The sequence below is a fragment of the Heteronotia binoei genome, chromosome 14, assembly GCF_032191835.1.
Source record: "Heteronotia binoei isolate CCM8104 ecotype False Entrance Well chromosome 14, APGP_CSIRO_Hbin_v1, whole genome shotgun sequence".
In the NCBI taxonomy this organism is placed as follows: domain Eukaryota; kingdom Metazoa; phylum Chordata; class Lepidosauria; order Squamata; family Gekkonidae; genus Heteronotia; species Heteronotia binoei.
In genome coordinates this window covers 22,987,557-23,008,587 of record NC_083236.1, presented here as the reverse complement: position 1 = coordinate 23,008,587, position 21,031 = coordinate 22,987,557, and the positions used below count along the sequence as shown (strand labels likewise).

Genomic DNA, 21,031 nt, shown 5'->3' with positions numbered 1-21,031 from the left:
TTTATTTCTACCTTTTCCCAAGTCTGGACTTGGTTCTCTTTGTTTTCCACCTCTAGTTCCCTTTGTAGATCAGCTGCCAAACAAACACACAACTTGGTGTTATAGTCCCCATTCCCAAATGGAATATATATCTGACAGAGACCCTCACCAATTATCCAGACACCACGGTCATAGTGTTTACTTATGGCTGCCTCAGATTCCAATACTGACACCATTCCACATTTAAGTACATTTACAGAAGTCCTTAGTATTAAACTATATCCTGCAATGTTACCTTTAAGAGATTTACTGCCTAAGATTTCTAAAGGACACATAGTACCAGAACATGGTAGTAACTGGAAAAAGAAAGGAAAGGTCCCCTGTGCAAGCACCAGTCGTTTCTGACTCTGGGGTGACATTGCTTTCACAACGTTTTCACGGCAGACTTTTTTACAGGGTGGTTTGCCATTGCCATCCACAGTCTTTTACACTTTCCCCCCAGCAAGCTGGGTACTCATTTTACCGACCTCGGAAGGATGGAAGGCTGAGTCAACCTTGGGCTGGCTACCTGAATCCAGCCTCTGCCGGAATCGAACTCAGTTCATGAGCAGAGAGTTCAGACCACAGTACTGCTGCTTTACCACTCTGCGCCACAGGGCCGCTCTATGGTAGTAGCCAGGGCCAACCTATTTTTTGTTATGCCTTTTGTTTATTAATTCAAACATGCATCCCAGATAATACCCTCATAATGACAAACATCGGTTAATTAAATAGCATAACTCTTAATAAACCCCCATGTAGTTTCAGTCATAAAGCATGAAGGTGAAGATTTTATTGCTCTTTCAGCACACGTTTGTGAATCAGATATGTAAATATGATTGTAAACAGGGAAGCAGGACAGCAGTTATCCTGGATGATCATCTGGCTGGAATAAAAGTGCCTCAAAGCAGTGATCTCTTATAGCAATTTATAGCAATAAATCTGTGTTTGGTAGCAACCTTAGCCTATAGCAATAAAATGAAGTGACTCAGCAAAAAATACTTTTATTTTAACAATGTATTACACATTATTTCCTTTCACCTTGTAAATGTGAACACCCAGCCTAAACAAAAGTCCTATGTACTACAATTTACGCCACCTCCTTGGCATTCCATACAGGATGATTAAAAAAAACCCTTTATGATGATAGCCTGAAATATTTTCTTTCATGTTGAAACAAAGATGAAATACAAAGGTACAAATAAAAACAAGAAACTAAGAAAAAAAAATACTGGAATGCATTAAACACCACCCTTGTAAGTAGGAGGAGGGCCCCAGAAATGGTGACTTCAGTTTTGAACAGAACCAGTAAAGTATCCATACTGCTAGCCAAACAGCTCTCCAGGAAAGGGTATATAGCTGTATCTATCAGTGTACATGTATAAACTGTTACCAAGAGTCACCCTGTGATATATACAATGGGCAGACTAATTTTGATCCCAACACTATGCTCCAAACTTCAGTGATACTCTGACATTGTAAAGGTGTACACTTTAACATCTGTTCATTTTTGTTGCTGCTCTGTTCCAGGAATCATCTCTTATCTGTCTCTTGTGCTGGGGGTAGACTGTTAGAAACGGTTCATCTGACAGAAAGCCTGAAGTGTTGGTTCTCTGCAGTTCTGAACTAGCACAGTGTAACTTCAGCATTCCCTGGGTTGTCCAGAACATTTTTATCCTACAATACACTCCAAAATGAGTCAGGTGCTGTTATGATTACAGATTCTGCTTGCGCTTTTTTCTTCCGGCTCTTTTATGTCTGCCTTTCACTCTTTCCACATACCCAATTGCCATCAGAGTTGCTATGATATGGTAACAGAGCTCACTACTAGCACAGGAACAAATGGGAGGCTCAGGAAAAAGTACCACTGAATGCGTGTTGCAGCCAGTAACATCTCGCACTGTAAAGGTAGCAGTCTGTGGGCACAGGGTAACTCCCCCAGAGTCTATGCAAAACTCAGCCAGAGAAGTCTGATTTTCATCGTAATCTTCTGGTTTCCCCCACATGTCTTCTTGAAGAGTGCAAAATTCAGCCTGAAAAGTCTGATTTTCTTTGTAATCTTCTGTTTCCCCCCACATGTTTTCTTGACGGGGCTTGCCCAATTTTATACTGTCCACAATTGTTTCCAGAGTATAGTAAGATGGGAACTGTGACTCTCCTGTTTTCTGCAGGTATGAAAACTGTTCCTTCAGTGCATAATTTCCAAGCCCACAATATGCTCGTTGGAATTCATATAGAAAAAACTTTTGCATATGGTACATCGAAAGTATAAGGCAATCTACAGGCATTTCCTTCCAATCGGATTTGTTCTTTATGATCCTATTCATGCTCTCGCAAAAGTTATTGGCTGCTGAAATATCATTTTTGAAGGCTGAAAACCTCTGAATAAAACATCTGGCTGCATGGTTTGGTATGATGTCCTTCAGTTCTTTATCAAAGTACTGCTTGAAGGTCTGGCTCCACAGGAGACTACATTGTTCATAATTGTGTTGATATTCTTCCTTAGATGATGAATGCAAAAGCAACGTAATGTGGTCTTTTAAAACTTTAGGGTCATTGGTTCTCCTATGCTTTTTAATCCAGGTGCTGACATTGTTCAAAACACAATTCCAGTGATACACATTTGGGATATGTGGAAATTTCCTTTCCAAGAGCTGTCTAATACCTCTTTCTCTATTAGTCAAAAATGGTATATTTGTCATATGCTCTGGCCCCAATTTTGTAACTATTTCACTTAGGAAATCTTGATGGTATGATGTAATTTTTTCCCTATGGAGGAAAAAAGCAATAGGGAATACTGGGTCGCCTTTCAATTTGATGTTTCTCATGACGATGGGGGACAAATAGAAATCACCCAGTTTAAAGGCAGCGTCATAAGAGATGAGCTGGGGCAAGCTAACATCTTCACTTGACAGGGAAAGAAGAGCACATGCCTCTTCCATGAGTTCTGGATGTCCAAAGAAGACTATGACCTCAGGCACTAGCGTAAACTGTGTTATGAATGAATCAGGATGGTCACAGAGATCCAAAATGCCATCAAATTCATCCTTGCTGATTATTTTTCTTTCTTTATGCCTGTACAATGGATTCTGTGTCCATGTAGGGGTCACTTGACTAGCACCAACGGAAGATCTCATGATTTGCAAATGTTTTTGTAGTATAACTGGCTCCTTCTGCAACAAAAGTGAACTTTCCACTCATTCAAAAAAAACCCATCTCACAGTACCTTCAAAAGTCTTGCTGGAGGATTCCAGGTTTTCATAACAAGCTTCCACCACCTAGATAACAGACAATATAATTTAAAATATTTATATTCTACTATATCTTCTCAGACTCAAGGAAACTTTAAAAAAAGCAATAAGATGTGAAAAAATAACAAAATAGAAGTAGCAGGTATAAACATACTACTGCCCAGAATCTCTTTGCTGACAGCTGAGCTTCTCCTGTACTGTGGTGGGTTTTTGCATCCATTATTTAAGTTCAATCCTTTTGATACTCATTCATATTGAACAAAGTTGAAATTATGTGAACACAGGAAACTGCTTTATACTGAGTAACATAATTGGCCTACCAAGGTCAGTGTCCTAACCCGGATCACTCAGGCTAGACCACTCTCATCGTATCTGAGATGCTAAGTAGGGCCAGAACTGGTTAGTATTTGGATGGGAGACCACCAAAGAAGTTGAGGGATGTGATGCAGAGGCAGGCAACAGCCAATCACCTCTCTGAATGTTGCTTATCTTGAAAACACCACCGGGGTTGCATAAGTCAGCTTTGGTAGCATACTTTTTTTCACCAAGGCTTTCTTTTCTCAAAATCAGTAGCAATTAATCTATTTAAAATCCTCTAATCAGTTATGTATGGCTTGTGGTCTGAATGCACATGACTATCATTTTTATTAGGGTTTTGGATGGAAATCTTGCTACTTCAACACACCACAGAAACTTGACAAAACAACTTCCAGCCAGATTTCAGAATTTTCTATCAGTTTTACCTTCACTTTCTTTTTCTGCTAGGATCTCTATATAAGCAGAGGCTTCTCTTCAAACAGAAACCCAAAGTAGAACAGACACACCTCTACAATTAGAACAATCACTCTACTTCCAAGGAATGCCATTCCACCCCCTACTTATAGTGTTTGGTTCATCTCCTTATTTCTTCTAATCTGTTCCTTATTTTATGTGCACCTTCGTTATTTAAAATTTGTTTCAGCGGAACCCAGCCAAGTCTCCTGGCATTTGTGAGTCTCATTTTATCTATATATTCCAAAAGGCATTCTTGCCAATTGTTTCAGTACATCACAGAATAATCACTGTAGTCTGTAGGTCATGGACACATTAAAAAACCTGGATGGAAATAAAGAAGAACAGCAGAAGAAAGGCTCCCCCTACTATTTGCTCTACTTTTCTTCTGTCTACATCAGATTTTTAACATATTCCATCAACTGTGTGACTTGGTGTAGTTTAGTCTCCTAACACCTGCTCTTACATGGGTAATCTCCTAACTCCTGCTCTTACATGGGTAAATCAGGTCTGACATACAAAAATTAAGCAAGTTTCTCTCCAGTCTTTATCTGCATTCCAGAATATTTGCTATTTTTCTGCATACAAGTATTTACTAAGCAGGACAAGATAGATTGAAGTAGGCAGCCATATTGGTCTGAAGCAGTAGAACAAAGTAGAAGTCAAGTGCACCTTTAATACCAACAAAGGTGCAACTTGACTCCTAAGCAGAACAAGAGCAGGGCCAGTAAACATCAAGTGTAGCAATATCAGTAGGAAGGATCTTCTGTCATGATAGTTTGAGAGGAGAACATGTTTTTGGTGTGCTGCATCAAGAACAAAAAAGGTCTAATGGCTCAAAGGTAGAGCACATGCTTTGAAAGCAGAATGCTGAGGTTCATCTCCAGTCAAAAGGATCAGGCAATAAGTGGTGTGAAGGACTTCCCACTTAAGAACCTGACTGGAGAGTTACAACCTACCAGAGACATATGAATGCTTCATTTCTGCATTTCCTTTTATCTTACTCTTATCTATGCTATTACTTTTTATAATGCCAATAAAGGAAACTGCTCTGTATGAACCTACCACAGACAATACTGACCTTGATAGACTAACGGTTTGGCTCAGTATACAGCAGCTTCAGGTGTGTTTTTGTGGCACTTTAAGGACTAACAAAATGTTATCTCAGCCAAAGTCTTCCTGGAATCTTCTGTGGCACATGCACTTAGTAAAACCTGGAACTCCAAAACCAGCAAAACTAGGAACATTGCTAATTGCTGCTGCTATGAACAAGTCCTTGTACTTTTCTTGATCACACCTGAATCACACACATAATTGCATCTCACCATGTACTTGCCACATTACATGGCCCTTTCACCCTATTTATTTATTTGTAACCCACCCTTCCTCCAAGGGCTTCAAGGCAATGTACATTATTCTTTCCTCTTTGATTTTATCCTCAGAGCTCCCATGACATAAGCAAAGCTGGAAGGACAACTGTCCCACAGTAAGTTTCACTGACAGCTTTGTGAGGTAGGCAAAGCAAACATGGCCAAAATTTCTGCAGTAATCCTCTCAGCAGAGTGTCGACTGGAACCTGAGCTGCCCAGTGTGACACTCTATTTGGCATATATGTCTCTACAAGCCTGCCTAGGAGTTGCCACCCTCCAGGCTCCTCTTTAAAGAGAAACCAAAAGTGGAACAGAGATGCATCTACAATTAGGCATCATCCACAAATCCCTAGGAATTTCACAAGCTGCAGGTGGCAACCACAATGCCTAGATACTACTGTATCTAAGGAAGTGGATTGCAGCAAACCTCCAAGTAGCACCTGGTTATTTCCAAATATTACCATTAAGCACTACATGAACAAGATCAGCTTCCCGGGAGAAAACGACTACTTTGGTGGGTGGATTTTATGGCATTATAAAAGCCCCTTCCCTCTCCAAGTCTCCACGTATTTCCCAACCCAGAGCTGGCAACCTTGAGTAGCCCACACAGACTTCGGCAGGAACAAAATCCTACTAGTCTTTCAGGGGCCTCAAGAAGACCCCAGAACATTTTCAGAGAAAGGGACAAAGAGCATAACTGGGATATTTTTAAATCTCTACGTTTTACCTTTTCCTGCCAGCCAGAAGGCCCTCAAAGGCCTCGACCCCAGCGCCAGAGAGCCTCAGGCACCCCGACAGCGCCAGCAGCATCAGAGTTCACCGACGAGGAGGAGGGGAAGATCCGGCAGCTGAGCAAACACTGAACCTTCTCCAGCAAATGGGACTCGGACCGGAAGCTCACCTCCACCTCTCTCATGTGACTCACCCACCACGCCGCCAGTTTCCGGTCGAGGCCCTTTTAGCGCTTTTTGTTGCCCCCCGCTCGAGAATGGGGGCGGGGCATCGCTTCGCACATGCGCACGAGGCGCAGAAAAGGGGGTGGGGCTGAGCTGCGCCGCTGGATTGAAGCTGCGGCAGCAGGTAATGGGTGGGGGAGGGGCGGCGGGGGAAGGTGGGCGAGGGTTGTCCTCCCCCTCCCTTGAGGGAGAAATGGGGTTGCTCGCAGGGGCCGCGCTTCAGGATAGGGGGAGGCGCCGACGGGTCGAGGACGGGGGGGAGGCTTCTTGAAAACCTCGCGAGGGCATCCTGGAGGACCCCAGAGCTGGGTTCCCCCCGCCCCAAGGACGCCCTTCCGTCTATTTATCTTCACAACAACCCTGTGATGTAGGGCCAGGCAGAGCCCAAGCAAGTGTCGTTGTTTTCTTTCGTCTGGAGTTTGTCACCCCTGGATCTCCGGTCCCAGAAGCACCTGAACGTCCGTTTGGATCACTTTGTTCATAAAACACAAATCTGTCTTAAAGACTATCAATGTTTATTTCTCGCTGCTGGGGTTTTTTGGGTTTTTTGGGGGGGTTTTGTTTTACTTTGGTACGACAGCCTAAAACAGCAAAACAACAAAACACCCCTTCCTTTGTAAGCTTCATTTATACATCCATTCTCTCCCCATTGGGCAAGCAAAACGGCTTTGCTTCTTTCTTTATTTTATTCTCACGAGATCTCTGTCCCACCCACCTCTGGGAGGGATGGTGGCTCAGTGGTAGAGCATCTGCTTGGCCAGGTTCCAGGTTCAATCCCTGGCATCTCCAAAAAAGGGTCCAGGCAAATAGGTGTGAAAAACCTCAGCTTGAGACCCTGGAGAGCCGCTGCCAGTCTGAGAAGACAATACTGACTTTGATGGACCAAAGGTCTGATTCAGTATAAGGCAGCTTCATATGTTCACCCCCACACACACACACACTTAATGTACTTCGTCTTTTTTTTAAACACCTTTTATTCTCCCCTCTGCCTGCCTCTGGTTGTCTTTTCCCCCCAACTGAAGTGCTTTAGACTTTCCCCATAGGAAAGGTGCTCCACCTCTGATTGTTCTGGTTGTCAGGTTCATGATCCTCTTCAGCTTCAGGGTCTTAAGTGGTATGAGGTAACCAGAACTGGACACGCTATTCCACATATGACTGTGTTATAGATTTATAGGAAGTTGTTATACTGGCAGCCTCCTTTTCAATTCCATTTCATAATCACTCTTGTGGAATGTGCAAGCCCTTCTTCTGGCTGTTGCACACTTGAGTCTTTTTCATTGACCCTTTCCCTGATTAGTCATTGCCAGCTCAAATACCATGGGTGTACATGTGAATTGTCCTCCTCCCCAAAAAATCAGGTCCGCTTATTCAGTGCACAGAAGGAACAGTTGCCCTGGGCCCTCCATTGGGGAGGGGCCTATAGGGTCTATTAAAGAATGATGAGGGAGTCAGGGAAAAAAGAGAAAGGCTTTTTTTTTTAAACACAAGCAAATGATTGTGGTGTTCTGTGTTCCAGTTAGACAGAAAGCAGCTGTTCCATCTACTTGAACACTCCTCATCTCCTACTAGTTGTATGAGGGATTAAGCTGCTGTAGTTTCTAAGTAGCAAGGAAGAGGGATCTTGTGGGGGGGGGCAATTTCCTGTCTTAATGCATCACACACTGCAGGCTTTAGTTGAGACAGAAATTAAGATTGGTGTGAGTGTGAACAGGATTGCTGATGGTAAAAGGAAGAAGGAAGGAAAATGAACGAAACTTATTTGTGTGTTTGTTGGAAACTGGCTGGACAGGACCTGAGATAATATGGAGGGAACTTTTATGGCAGGGGAAAAGGTGTTTTCTTTTTAAACCAGATGCTTATGGCTAACAAGAAAGCCATGAACCCTGCTTGGAAGAAGGGTCTGTGTCCAGAAGTGTGTAGGATCCATGCCGTCTGCCATGAATGCTCCTACCACCTGAACTGCCTTTGTGTCATTATAATTTTAGGGAAAATAACACTCTGCAGATGCTTGTAGGCCGTGTGTAGCATCAAGTATATATACGGTATTATCAAATATATAAAAAGTGTTAGCGATAAACTGACAATGGTCAGTTTTATGTGCCAGTGTAAGTCCTGAAGGCTAGAATCAGTACAATTTGAAAATAGTCTTTCCAGTAATCCTGTTCAGTTCAACATGCCTGAACCTTCCCAGGCCTAGCTCAGCTGCACTATTGACTGTGATAGTTTACATTTCTGCAGTGCTTGATTTTCAGAATCAGGAGGCTTGCATCTCAAAGGGACAAGGTGATGTAGGAGGTTAGAGTGTCAGGCTATGAAATGGGGAACCCAGGTTCAAATTCCCACACTGCCATAGAAGTTTACTGGGTGACATGGAGCCAGTTACAATTCTCAATCTAACCTATTTCACAGGGTTGTTGTGAGGATAAAACGGAAGAAAGGAGAACAATGTAAGCTGCTTTGGCTCCTCATTGGTGAGAAAGCTGAGGGTACAAATGAAGGAAATAACTAACTGTTCTTGAAGTTCTACTCTGTAACATGGAAATTTGTTGCCCTCCCCTAATTGCATTGTAAGTAGGTAATCAATATCCACTTTTCACTTGCTGCATCAGGCACTGTGGATGTTTAGTTGCCAACTGCCTGAAGAAATAAAAGTTTTCTGACCAGGGCTTTTTTTTCCCTGGGGGGAATGTGGTGGAATGGAGTTCCAGAATTGTCTCGTGGAAACAAAATTCTCAAAAAATGTTCAAGAAAGGCACCTATGTGTTTCTCCTTCATTTCTCTCTTGAGAGTTCCCGCATCTCTTTTTCAAGGAAAAAAGCCCTGGTTCTGACTCTTTAATAGACACTTAACGAGATGTTATTTATCTGGTGATTGCCTAAGAAGTTGCAGCTGTCTGTTTCCATGCTTTTCTTCAGGCCTGTTCATAACTCTGTCTTGATATGCTTTGAAGAAATGCCCTTTTTGTTATGGTCAAGCTCTTGGGAGGACATATGGGTAATATTGTAGTAGATCTAAAGAAATAATGTAGTATAATGTGAAGCATGTTTACTCAGAAGTAAGTCCTATTGAGCTTAAGTTTATAAAACAGTAAGCTAGCACTTACGTTTCAACATACTTTTCTTCAGGATATCAAAAAAGAACTCAATGAAGGTGTCATATGATTGGACTTCCTTTTACAGAAGCCTTGCTGGTTCATTCTTGGGAAGGCTTGTTCTTCTGTGCGTGTACTTAATACTTCTAGCTTTAATAACTTTCCCCACCAAATTTCTTCAAAATAATTTTTTTTTATCTAATTAGCTTTAGTTGCTTGGATTCCTTTGTGGTCCCATTTTAAAAATCAGTGTAAATACTGATGACCAGGGCTTTTTTTTTTTTTTTAGCAGGAACTTAGTTCCGTCTGACTTTGTGTGGGGGGTGTGGCCTAACATGTAAATGAGTTCCTGCTGGGCTTTTTCTACAACAAAGCCTTGTATGAAGCAATGTTTATATAAAAATGAATGATAAAGCCAGATAAATTGTAATGTGCGATTTAATGTCTAATGAACAGCCCTTATAGTTGCCAAAAATTGTCCTTTTGACATGATTTTTTAATATATATATAGCTAATATGACCCAAGATTTTAGTGCCCCACACTTGGTCAGGCTTCTGATTAGCTTATGTAACTATTGGGGGGGGGGTTAATTTTGATTCCACTGGCATCTTTGCAGTTAGCATTGCATTTCCATTAAGCTAGTGGCAAAGTCATTGATGTAACCAAGGAGAAGCACAAAGGAATCTTTCAGTGGTTACTTTCTCACCGATACAGGTAACTTAACCAGAGCTTTTTATCTGTGCAAGAGAGGCCTACCTTTTCAAAGTTTTGTACTCAGTATTTTATGATTGTTACTGATTTTTTTCCAGAGTGCAGTACCACCAATGTGCTTTGTAGTGATTCAAAGGTGACATTGGAGCCTCTGCTGTGGTGAATATGCACTGATCTTGCAATTCCTCAACCGATGTGGCAAGAAAGTTTTAAAAATATACACCTTATAGCAATGTACACTTCAGACAAAAAGAAAAGCCTCTGGCTTTGCCCATGTTTCTGTTGCGTGTTTAAAAACTGTTTCTTTAGATTACACCAACAGGAATATAAACAGAAGTTTGTTGCACTTAATCATGAACAAGTCTTTAGCCTAGCATAAGCTTTTGTGGATTGGAGCTCATTTTGTTAGATACACATAGTTGATGCTCACTAGGTATACATACATACACAGAAAATATAAAGAAAAAAGTTGTAAACAGCAAGGTCAAAGGGGCATGAACTGCAGGAAGTACAAGGTGAGATGTAGGCAATATGCAGTTGTAACTACATAAAGTGCAGAGACAATAGCAGGAATTGGTCATTATTATTATATCTAATTCTCAATATCGTCAAATCTGTGGATACTTAAATCCAGAGATTGGAACGGTGAGCAGACAAAAGAGCTCTCTATGTAAACCTGAGAACTGCCTCAGCTTTGCAGAAAAACTTGAAATGATAGATAAATAAATACATAAATAAAGGTACAAAATGGTTTTACCGTCTTGCTTGAGTAAATGATTATGGATTGTGGTCTATACTGTTTGGTGTGACTTCTTGTAAGTAGGATCCTGTTTATGTAATCTCAGTTCCACTTAATGTGTCATGCGAATGGGTATGCTGTGCTTCATTTCTTTCTGGTGGTTCTAGATTTCTAAAATGCTAATGCACTGCTTATTGAATGTCCCATTTTGTTGATTATATTGACTCACTACCGTCATTGTATAATCTGCCTTGAGTCCCCGTGAGAAAAGCAATTATAAATAATGCAAATAAATAAATCCCCCCCCCCAATAGTAACAATGCCAGTAGTTTTAAGAATCAGTGGTTATTGTGTGGGTTGCTAGGCAACTACAGCAGTATTGCCAGCTTTCAACTCTTGGCTTCTGTCAGTAAAAGGCAGCAGGAGGGGCGTAGGGTGCTTCCCAAGGTTGTTTTTGGGCTTTGAGGGAAGACTTATTGGGGCTAGGCAGCAACCACTGGGTGTCTTGTTGCAAGACGTCTTGTGTGAATCACCCAGGCCTGCCTGCTTGTTATTGTTCAACAGGAGCCACCCTAAGAAAGTTAGTGTGATGTAGCTGGGAGACCCTGGTCTGAATCTTCATTCTGCCCTGGAAGCTCCCTGAGTAACATTGGGCCATTCACATACACTCATCCTAACCCACCCTAGGTGCTTTGGGTTCCCATTGGGAAGAAAGATGTGGTATATATCAGGGTTGGCCAACTGTAGCTCTCCAGATGTTTTTTGCCTACAACTCCCATCAGCCCCAGCCAGCATGGCCAATGGCTGGGGCTGATGGGAGTTGTAGGCAAAAAACATCTGGAGAGCTACCGTTGGCCACCCCTGGTATATATTAGGTAAGTAAATAATAAATATTATTGCTGGGCAATTAAGAACATAAGGGAAGCCATGTTGGATCAGGCCAGTGGCCCATCCAGTCCAACACTCTGTGTCACACAGTGGCCAAACCGCCCCCCCCCCCAAACAAGTGCCATCTAGAGGTCCACCAGTGGGGCTAGAAGACTTTCTACTGTGCCCCTCCCAAGCACCAGAATACAGAGCATCACTGCCCCAGACAGAGAGTTCCAACGATAAGTTGTGGCTAGTAGCCACTGATGGACCTCTGCTCCATATACTTATCCATTCCCCTCTTGAAGCTGTCTATGCTTGTAGCCGCCACCACCTCCTCCTGTGGCAGTGAATTCACCCTTTGGGTGAAGAAGTACTTCCTTTTATCCTCTCTAACCCGACTGCTCAGCAACTTAATTGAATGCCCGTGAGTTCCCATGAGTTCTCGTATTGTGAGAAAGGGAGAAAAGTACTTATTTCTCTACCTGTGAGGTGGGTGGGGCTGAGAGGGCTCTCACAGCAGCTGCCCTTTCAAGGACAACCTCTGCCAGAGCTATGGCTGACCCAAGGCCATAGTGGTTAAGTGTGCAAACTCTTATCTCAGCCGCCCTGAGCCATTCGTGGGAAGGGCGGGATATAAATCCTAAATAAATAAATAAATAAATAAAAAATTATCTGGGAAAACCGGGCTTGATTCCCTACTCCTCCACTTGCAGCTGTTGGGATGGCCTTGGGTCAGCCATAGCTCTGGCAGAGGTTGTCCTTGAAAGGGCGGCTGATGTGAGAGCCCTCTCAGCCCCACCCACCTCACATGGTGTCTGTTGTGGGGGGAGAAGATATAGGAGATTGTGTGTCTGTGTAGTGAGATATGCATCTTAACAGAGTGGACTGTAGTCCATGGAAGCTTGTGTTAGAAATGTGTTGGTCTTTAAAGTGCCACAAGATTCATGCTTTTTACTACAACCCGAGCAAACAAGGTTCTTTCTGTGGAATTACAGACCAAGCAGACTTGGGCTGCAGACAGACAACAGATTTAGTGTGATCTGGTTTTTTGTAACTGAGAGTTTTGATTAGATCTCCTTCTGTAACCTGCTTCAGTGTGCACTCATTCTGTGATTGATTGATCAGATTACTGCTGTGCAGCAACCACAGAATGTGTGGTCAGGCAGCTTCCGCCCCCGCCCCCCTATCATTTGTCTTCTGCGCATGCATATGTGTGCTTATGTGAAGCAGCGCTTCAAACTCCTGGCAGGATGGCAGCAGCTGGTAGCCAGTGCGATTGCTGGAGGAGGCTGCTGGGATATGTAGTTCAGCGTGGGGAGAAAGTTTTTGAAACTGCCTTAAAAGTTTTCTTAAGAAGTTCCCTGAGAGACAGACAGAGATGTCTGTAAACTGTAAATAATAAATACACAAATGGTGATTGACAATCCAGGGACAATTATGCACTTATGCACGCGACTCTACCTGATTTTAAAAAAAGGGCAGAGAATGGGCGGGAAGGTTCATACTTCCCAAACAGTCTCACTTTGCAACAGCAGAGTTCAGATATCCAGAAATGCAAGATGAAAGCGCTGGCACCCATAAGGATTGGATTTTCACCAGTGCTTAATCACCAGATCAGAATGGGGTGCTATCAATTGGTGAATGGAAGGCAGATGTCACTGTCTGATCGTACACTTTAAATCCATAAGGGAACTGCAATGACTAAATCAAAGTGCTTTTATGCTTGCAGCGTTGCAGATGTTTTGTGCTGTGGGATTGTCTCGCAGATGTTCTCTGCTGCAAGCTTCTACACCCAAGCAAACCTGAGAGAAGTTGTATAATCTTCTCATGGGAGAAGAGAAGCGTTAGTAGCAGCTTTGTGGCTGCAGTACCCAGTGCGAGTTTGCATGGGGTTTTCTGTGGTTTGGTTGTTTGCCCTAGCATATGGCCCAGAGTCCGAGAGGATCACATTAGCATAGTGTATAGGTTTTGTATATCTGGCTAATATATGTTGTAAGGATTTATGTCAGGACCTTGATTATGACTGAGTTGTGGCTACTGAATGTATGCTAAGCATTATGTGTTGGGTGGAGAACCATGTATTGGGATGTGAGCACCTACCTCAAAAACTGGTTCTCTTGCAGAAATCTTGGAGTAAGTTAATAGATGGTTTTTAAAATTTTCATTAGATGGGTTTTTAAAATTTTTCATGAACTCCAGTGTCATTTTTTTTTCGTTCAAAGTCTACATTATTCTGTGAAATAATTATTTGGGAAGATTAGAAAAGTGTACCCAGTTGACTCAAAATAGGTAATCTCGTCTTTGTTGGGACCTTGCTTTCTGGATCAAAGCAATATACTTGGGCTTTTAAAAGAAAACAAACATTACTGGTGTATTTTTTCCAGACTCGCTGTTGGTACCAAATGTTGTCATTTACATCTTTCAGAGAAGTAAATTGGAAGCCTGATGTCTTACATAATAGGAAAAAAATGAAAATTTTGAGTGTATTTTCTAGCTAAGCTTGGCAATAGACTTTGTTTCAGAGAATGCAAGGCACATATACCTAGAAGTAATTGTTCTAGCTCTATGTAGACCTTCGACTGAATTGTGCTTAGTCTTATAAGGCACTCAATAAGTTTGCTTTTTCTTTTGGTCAGCCTTCCTGAAAAATCGTTTGCTTTTGAAGAAGAATGAAGTGGCAAAATGGTTGTAAAACTGAACCATTTTTATTAGATCTTTTTTATGTAACTATATTCCAAGTAGCCAACTATTAACTTTTTCATAAACCAAGTTTGTTGATATAATTAAGTTAAATTTCAGTTGCTTGGTTTAGATGTCTTGGATAATTGATGGTTGCATTTTTTTTAAAAAAAAAAATAAAAAATAAAATGTGAAAATATTTCTGATGGTTTTTCAATGCAGGATCATATAGACGAACATTCAGATCTGTGTTTAGCTAGTTTAAACTGTAAATGATTATGAAACATCTGGATTTGGTAAACCTGATGAAGGATAGAATGTGAGCAGTAACTTTTTTACAGTAGGGACTACTGTGCAGTTCTTTATTAATCCCGCTCTTGCCCCTCCATTAGGTTTGAGTTACAGAACCACATAATTAAAAAAATAAAGCAACAATGTGCGCAGTTGAATTTTCGTTATAATCTTTTGGCAGACTTTTATCTCCCGTTCCAGACCATGGTGATGGACATCTAAACTTCAGAATGAGCTGGTCTTAATAAGTGGGCTGTGCATGAGCAGCCCCCCTTCCCCCCAAGGGAAAACCTCTTGAAATCAATACACTTGGAGGCAGGGGCAGGAAGCAAAGATTTCACTGAGAAACTTCAGAAAATGGTAATGGTGCATTTTGTGTGTTTTCTTATAAAACGTGTAGGTAATATTTCTGGAAGCCTGTAGACTGATCAAAGCAGTTTGTAGAGTTGTGTTTTGTTGAATGAGGAAAAGCCTCTGAGACTTTAACTTAGTTTGACAGAACTATTTTAAGAAAGAAGAGCGGTGAATCAAACACTGTTTCTGTGATGGTCCAAGATGGAACTGATGCTGGGACTGACCCCATCAGATCTCCTTTGGGCAGCGTTTTGTTCTGCAGATGAAAGTCAGAGTGTGGAAGCCAAACTCTTCTTAGTGCCCTTGACTGGCCTCTTCATTTTCTGGCTCAAAGAAAGCTGCTTTTTCTTTGTAGCTAGGAGAAGGTGCTTTTAAACAGGAAATGCAAAATGCTTTCGGGTTAATTTTTCCCCCTCTTTAAATTAGAGTTGTTCTTGATTAGGGGTGGGTGGGAAATCACTGAAAGAAAAACAGACTGTAAAAGAGTAGTAATACTAGTTTACAAAGCACCACATCAGATTTTTGTTGTTGCTGCTGTGTTGCATTGAGAGGAGCAACTTTGTGTAATTCTGGCTGTGCAAGTTAGTGCTCAGTTAGATGCATAGGAAGCCGTGTTCCCTCTAAGCTGAGTTAGCATGAGCTAGCTCACACATTTTTGTCTTGGCTCAGGAAAGATGACCGCAGAGCACAATAATTTATGCAGTAGCTCACAACTTTTATGCCAGCAGCTCACAAAGTAGAATTTTTGCTCACAAGACTCTGCAGCTTAGAGGGAAAATTGATAGGAAATAATGTTTGGAAACAAGTGGTCTAAACATGCACAGTGGATTATATTGAAGTCCCTTGTCTGCCCTATGACCACTTGCGCTGACCTTGTTCAATCTCAAGCCTGATGTTTGGGCTTGTGAGGATCCATCCATGTGTGGCTTGTGATATCAAATACATTAACGGTGCAATCCGAAAGAGAAATCAGTGGGTTTAGACTGGAGTAACTCTCCTTAGGATTGCACTATAAATTGATTAGTTTCGCATCTAGGAAAATCCTCTGGCTCAAAGTATCTTAACAGGTTACTAATGACAAGAGTTTTTGTCATTGTTGGCTTTCTGGGTAAGATGCATGAAGCCAGCTGAGAGAATTTTGACACAGGGTGGTGTATTTTAAAAATTTTTTATCTGGATGTTGAATGCTTAACTGAAAATACATTGTATTTACAGTGCTATTAAAGAATATAATTAATAGCTGTGATCTTTATGTAGTTTTGAATTTAATTGAGAAACCTTTGGAATCTTATAATGACATAACTTAGTGAATTAAATGTCTTGAGAGGAAAACTATTTCAGATCTGTACAAGCTGTGTACCTCAGCTTGAATTCTTCCATTAGTGTCAAGTTTTTAGGCGCTTAGGTGGCAATACACCTGAGGTTTTTTGAGTCCTGTATGTGTTTTCATGCATTAGCTTTCTTATTGAAAATTATTGAAACCAAGATTTCTTGACAGCTTTTATTTGAAGTAGTCTACTTTCATGGAAGCACAGAAGAATTACAATGGTGTGGAGTTCTTGTCACGTTTGGACAACCCTGCTGTCTGATCCTGTGTAGTTAATTATTCTTCCGGCGAAGCCTCTCCATGGCCAGCCATTGTGGTTTTCAGACCAGGGTCTTTCTTTCAGCGTGTGCTGGAGAGGGTGGAGGTGGAGTTTCATGGGCAGCCTCCATGATGCCTCTTTTTTGTTAAGGTGGACTGCAGTAAGGAGGCAGCTTTGTTCTCTTTGTTGCTTTACAAGAAGTAGTAACTTCTTGAAATTAGAAGAAAAAACGAGAAAGCCATATGGACAGCAGGAATATTTCCTGGTTAAGTAGAAGTAATTTTACTCACCTCTAGTAGATGGCAGATTGTGGCTCTGATTTTTTTCCCTTAACATTGGGAAAGTTTGCAATAAGTGATGTCTTTTCTGGAATATATCGCAAGACTGTTCTTGACTGGTCTACTCTATTTATTTGTTTGCTCTCCTTGTCCACCCACTTGCTTTAGTAGTGGTCCATCTGTGGACACACAGAGATAGAGTTCTTTAGGACTAGTTATTAATTGTACTACAGATTGTATTAATTGATGTTTTAGATAGGTCCATACGAAACCTTCAATGGCATAACAGTTGCGAATAAAAATACACAGAATATAAAATTTAAACATTGGAGGTAAAATCAAAATGAAACCGAGATTACAGATGCATTCATACATGGTCAGATTTAAATTTAAGGATGTCAGCCAAAAATTTTGCCACAGCCTCGCTAACCTCCCCCTCAGTATCGTTCAATAAATAATAACAGGATGGCAGAATAGACAAATCTGGGGAGAAAGAAAGCTTGCAAAATAAATCTTTACAGAGGTTACGAAAAATGGAACAATCAAGAAGTATATGTTGAATTGAGTCGGGAATATTCGCTCCACAGGAACAGAGTCTGTCGCCTAAAGGGACTCGATGATAATTCCCTTGTAGAACTTTGGAGGGAAACGCATTTGGTCTAGCCAAACATAAATGCCCTACGATGACTTGGAATGGTTAAGTTGGATAGATAATTGGCATTTTGTCACAGAAAGCATAAAGACCTAAGGATGCTGGAGAGCAAATATAAGGGTCTGTTGGGCGTAGTTTCGTTTCCTCCAACTCCAGCAATCTCAGTTTAATACAACTGAAGATATATGACTCATCGGATGTTTTAGATAGGTTTTTAACGATTGTACTGTTTTAATTTTGTCAGTTTACTGTATCGTTGTAACCCAGCCTGAGCTTGCTGTGTAGGGAAAGCTGGGCTAGGAAACTAAATAAATAAATTTGCCAGGCAGTAGTTACTTAAAATGGCACTCTACCTTTTTTTCAGTGTGTATCACTTAAGATAGTATTTATTTGAGTTTGTCGGGTTTTTGGATGCTAATAATGTTGTCGTAGGATGCATGAATCTCCCAGCATCACTTTCCTAGATGGTTGATTATGCCCTATGTCGAGTTTCATTTTGTTTAAACTTTCCTCCCTCTTATTCTCAAGAGAAATTTTAAACTATACTTGCATATGAATGTTTGAGTGTTAGATAAACAAATTCTAACAAAAGTTAAATATCTTGCCACGCATGAACATTAGATTATACTTCAAGCTCTTAAATTAAACTTGGCTGTGCACTAGTTATATAAAAGTCAAAGTTATATGAAAGTCAAACACTAAATTTTAAGGGTTTAATTCTTGGAGGTTTTCTTTAGTTAGAAAACTTCAGTCAAGCTAATTGCTAACTTTTGAAAATCTCCTCTCCTCCCCAATCTTTTCTTACATACATTTTAAGATTTTCTTCTGAATTAAAATGGAAAATAGGCTTTCATAATAGGCTTTCAAGCACACATATTGGTAGAAAATAGAGTATTTCTTGTTCTGAGTTGGTGATGATATTACCCAATGAGGAACTGCTTACAAATGGGTGCATTCAAGTGGTGGAATGTTAATATTCAAGGCACTTAAATTGTACAGAAATTGAGTTGGGCTATAAGTAGTAAAGTTCTTAATTTTTTCCAGATTCTGTTGTGCTGAAAAATGTGTCATAAAAATAAATTGACTTAATTGTATTATGCTATTCTTGTTATTCCGCCCCGTGGCACAGAGTGGTAAAGCTGAAGTACTACAGTCGGAGCCTTCTGCTCACGACCTGAGTTTGATCCCAGTGGAAGCTGGTTCAGGTAGCCGGCTCAAGGCTGACTCAGCCTTCCATCCTTCCGAGGTCGGTAAAATGAATACCCAGCTTGCTGGGGGGAAAGTGTAGATGACTGGGGAAGGCAATGGCAACCCACCCCGTAAAAAGTCTGCTGTGAAAATGTTGTGAAAGCAACATCACCCCAGAGTCGAAAACGACTGGTGTTTGCACAGGAGACTACCTTTACCTTTATTCTTGTTGCTTTTTTATGGTAAAAAGGTTAGGATACCAAAAGAATCATCATCCAATCTAGGTGTGTGGCAAATTGTCACTGAATTTCCTCACTACACAGTTTATAGTGGTTAAGTGCACAGACTTTAATCTGGGAGAACTGGGTTTGATTCCCCACTCCTCCACGTGTAGCCAGCTGGGTGACCTTGGGTCAGCCACAGTTCTCTCAGCTGTTCTCTCAAGAACAATTCTTGAAACAGTTCTCTCAGCTCCACCTACCTCACAGAGTGTCTGTTGTGGGGAGAGGAAGGAGACTATAAGCCACTCTGAGACACCAAGTGAAGGGCGGGGTATAAATCCAATGTCTTCTTCACGCCACTAGAGATTGGACATTAAGTGAATACAGAACTTGATCGACACACCTGGGTTGAGAGGCTGCAGCTCTCTTGTGTGGTGTGAATAGGCAGCTGTTGAAGAAAGGAATTTATTCTATTCTGGTTATACAAATGTAGATTATTATATGGTGATTCTGCTAGTTTCCGAAGACTGTGGATCCCCCCGTTTCTAATTCTGTGGGTTCTATAGACACCAGTCTCCCACTGAGTTTATCTGTCCACAAGATGGTGCCCTTGAGCTTGTTAAAGAAAAAAAAAATCAAGATTGAGTCTGGACAACATTGGGATGGTGGAGTATCAACTCTATTGTTCTGAAATTTCAAAAGTAAGTGCAATGGCTGCTAGTGGTAGTAATTTCTTTCAAAGATTTAATTGTCTATAGGGCAAGTGTCATTCTAAAGTAGGTGTAGCTTGTCTGCGTTTATGGAAGAAGTGGGTGGCAAATTTTAAGACATGCCTTTTGCACTGGAAGAATCAAAATCAAAGTTCTTTAGGGACACTGGAAACCAGCTTGGTTCATAACATGATTGAACAATAATTAATGGTGTCTCGGTTCCTACTAGAAAGAGAATCTTCCTTTGTTGACTTTGATGAGGAAATAGAAGATACGGTCAAGATTATGTCGATATCTTCAAAAGGAAATGTTTTTTGTTTACTTGGAGGACTTGGTCTCCTGAAATTCTTGATATGGCTAAGTCAAAATGGAGGCCTGTTGGGTTTTTAATGATATAATTTTGGCTTTTGCAGTGCTTGCCTTCATATTCAAGCCTAAGAAATGTGATCATTTTGCATTGCATACAAAAATGTTGAACACCCTTGATACGAAAGGAAAGGTCCCCTGTGCAAGCACCAGTCATTTCCGACTCTGGGGTGACATTGCTTTCACAACGTTTTCACGGCAGACTTTTTACAGGGTGGTTTGCCATTGCCTTCCCCAGTCATCTACGCTTTCTCCCCAGCAAGCTGGGTACTCATTTTCCCGACCTCGGAAGGATGGAAGGCTGAGTCAACCTCAAGCTGGCTTCCTGAACACCCAGGTCGTGAGCAGAGCTTAGGACTGCAGTACTGCAGCGTTAACACTCTGCGCCACGGGGCTCTTCTTAACAGCACATTTAATAATGCTTCCATCACATTGAGAATTATACATTGTTCTTGTGATTTTTCAAACGTACTTCATAAAAGTTACTGAAAGTCTTGTGGCACCTTTGAGGTAAGAGTATCCATATACAATCTTATCCTGGATGGTTTGTATAAGATTCTTAGCAGAGAATTGCTATATATACGTATTACTCAGGAATTTAGTTTAAAATTATTGCTTTTTTAAAAAGCTTACGATTACTGGTAGATAGGACTGCTGCATAACATTTCTGTCAGTAAACAAAGGGGCTTTGAGTCTTCATGTTCTCTGAAAAGTCTTTTGTGATTGTTTGCTTGTGGTTTCTGACCTTCTTAGCTACGTTACCTTGTTTGGGTGGGGGAGGGATTTGAAGAGAGGACAGCATTCCTATTGCCGTCTACATAATCTGTTAATTATGGACCCAAGACCCATCCGGTTGATGTCACAGTATGATGCAGTAGATCAGATTCAGTTACTTGATGTCCTCACAAACTATATCAGAAGGAAGCCA

The 21,031-nt window shown here is 41.1% G+C and overlaps 2 protein-coding genes across 2 annotated transcripts in view; one reads left to right on the top strand and one right to left on the bottom strand.

The window, feature by feature from the left end:
- Nucleotides 1–1,006: 1,006 nt before the first annotated feature.
- LOC132582142 (uncharacterized) lies at nucleotides 1,007–6,342 on the bottom strand. The gene is made up of 2 exons (XM_060253614.1): nucleotides 6,138–6,342; nucleotides 1,007–3,296 (listed from the first exon to the last, which is right to left on the bottom strand). Exon 2 carries the CDS (start codon nucleotides 3,153–3,155, stop codon nucleotides 1,734–1,736), a length of 1,422 nt encoding a protein of 473 aa, XP_060109597.1. The 5' UTR covers nucleotides 3,156–3,296; nucleotides 6,138–6,342; the 3' UTR covers nucleotides 1,007–1,733.
- A 35-nt stretch (nucleotides 6,343–6,377) lies between these two features.
- CCDC91 (coiled-coil domain containing 91) overlaps nucleotides 6,378–21,031 on the top strand; it is a 132,272-nt gene continuing 117,618 nt past the window's right edge. Inside the window, exon 1 of the mRNA XM_060253613.1 lies at nucleotides 6,378–6,490. Within this exon, the coding sequence (XP_060109596.1) occupies nucleotides 6,424–6,490 (67 nt within the window). The 5' untranslated portion in view covers nucleotides 6,378–6,423. The remainder of the gene's footprint in view (nucleotides 6,491–21,031) is intronic.

What these genes read in the sequence shown, in the direction of transcription:
- LOC132582142 (XM_060253614.1), bottom strand. Translation starts at nt 3,155, where the DNA reads ATGAGATCTTCCGTTGGTGCTAGTCAAGTGACCCCTACATGGACACAG.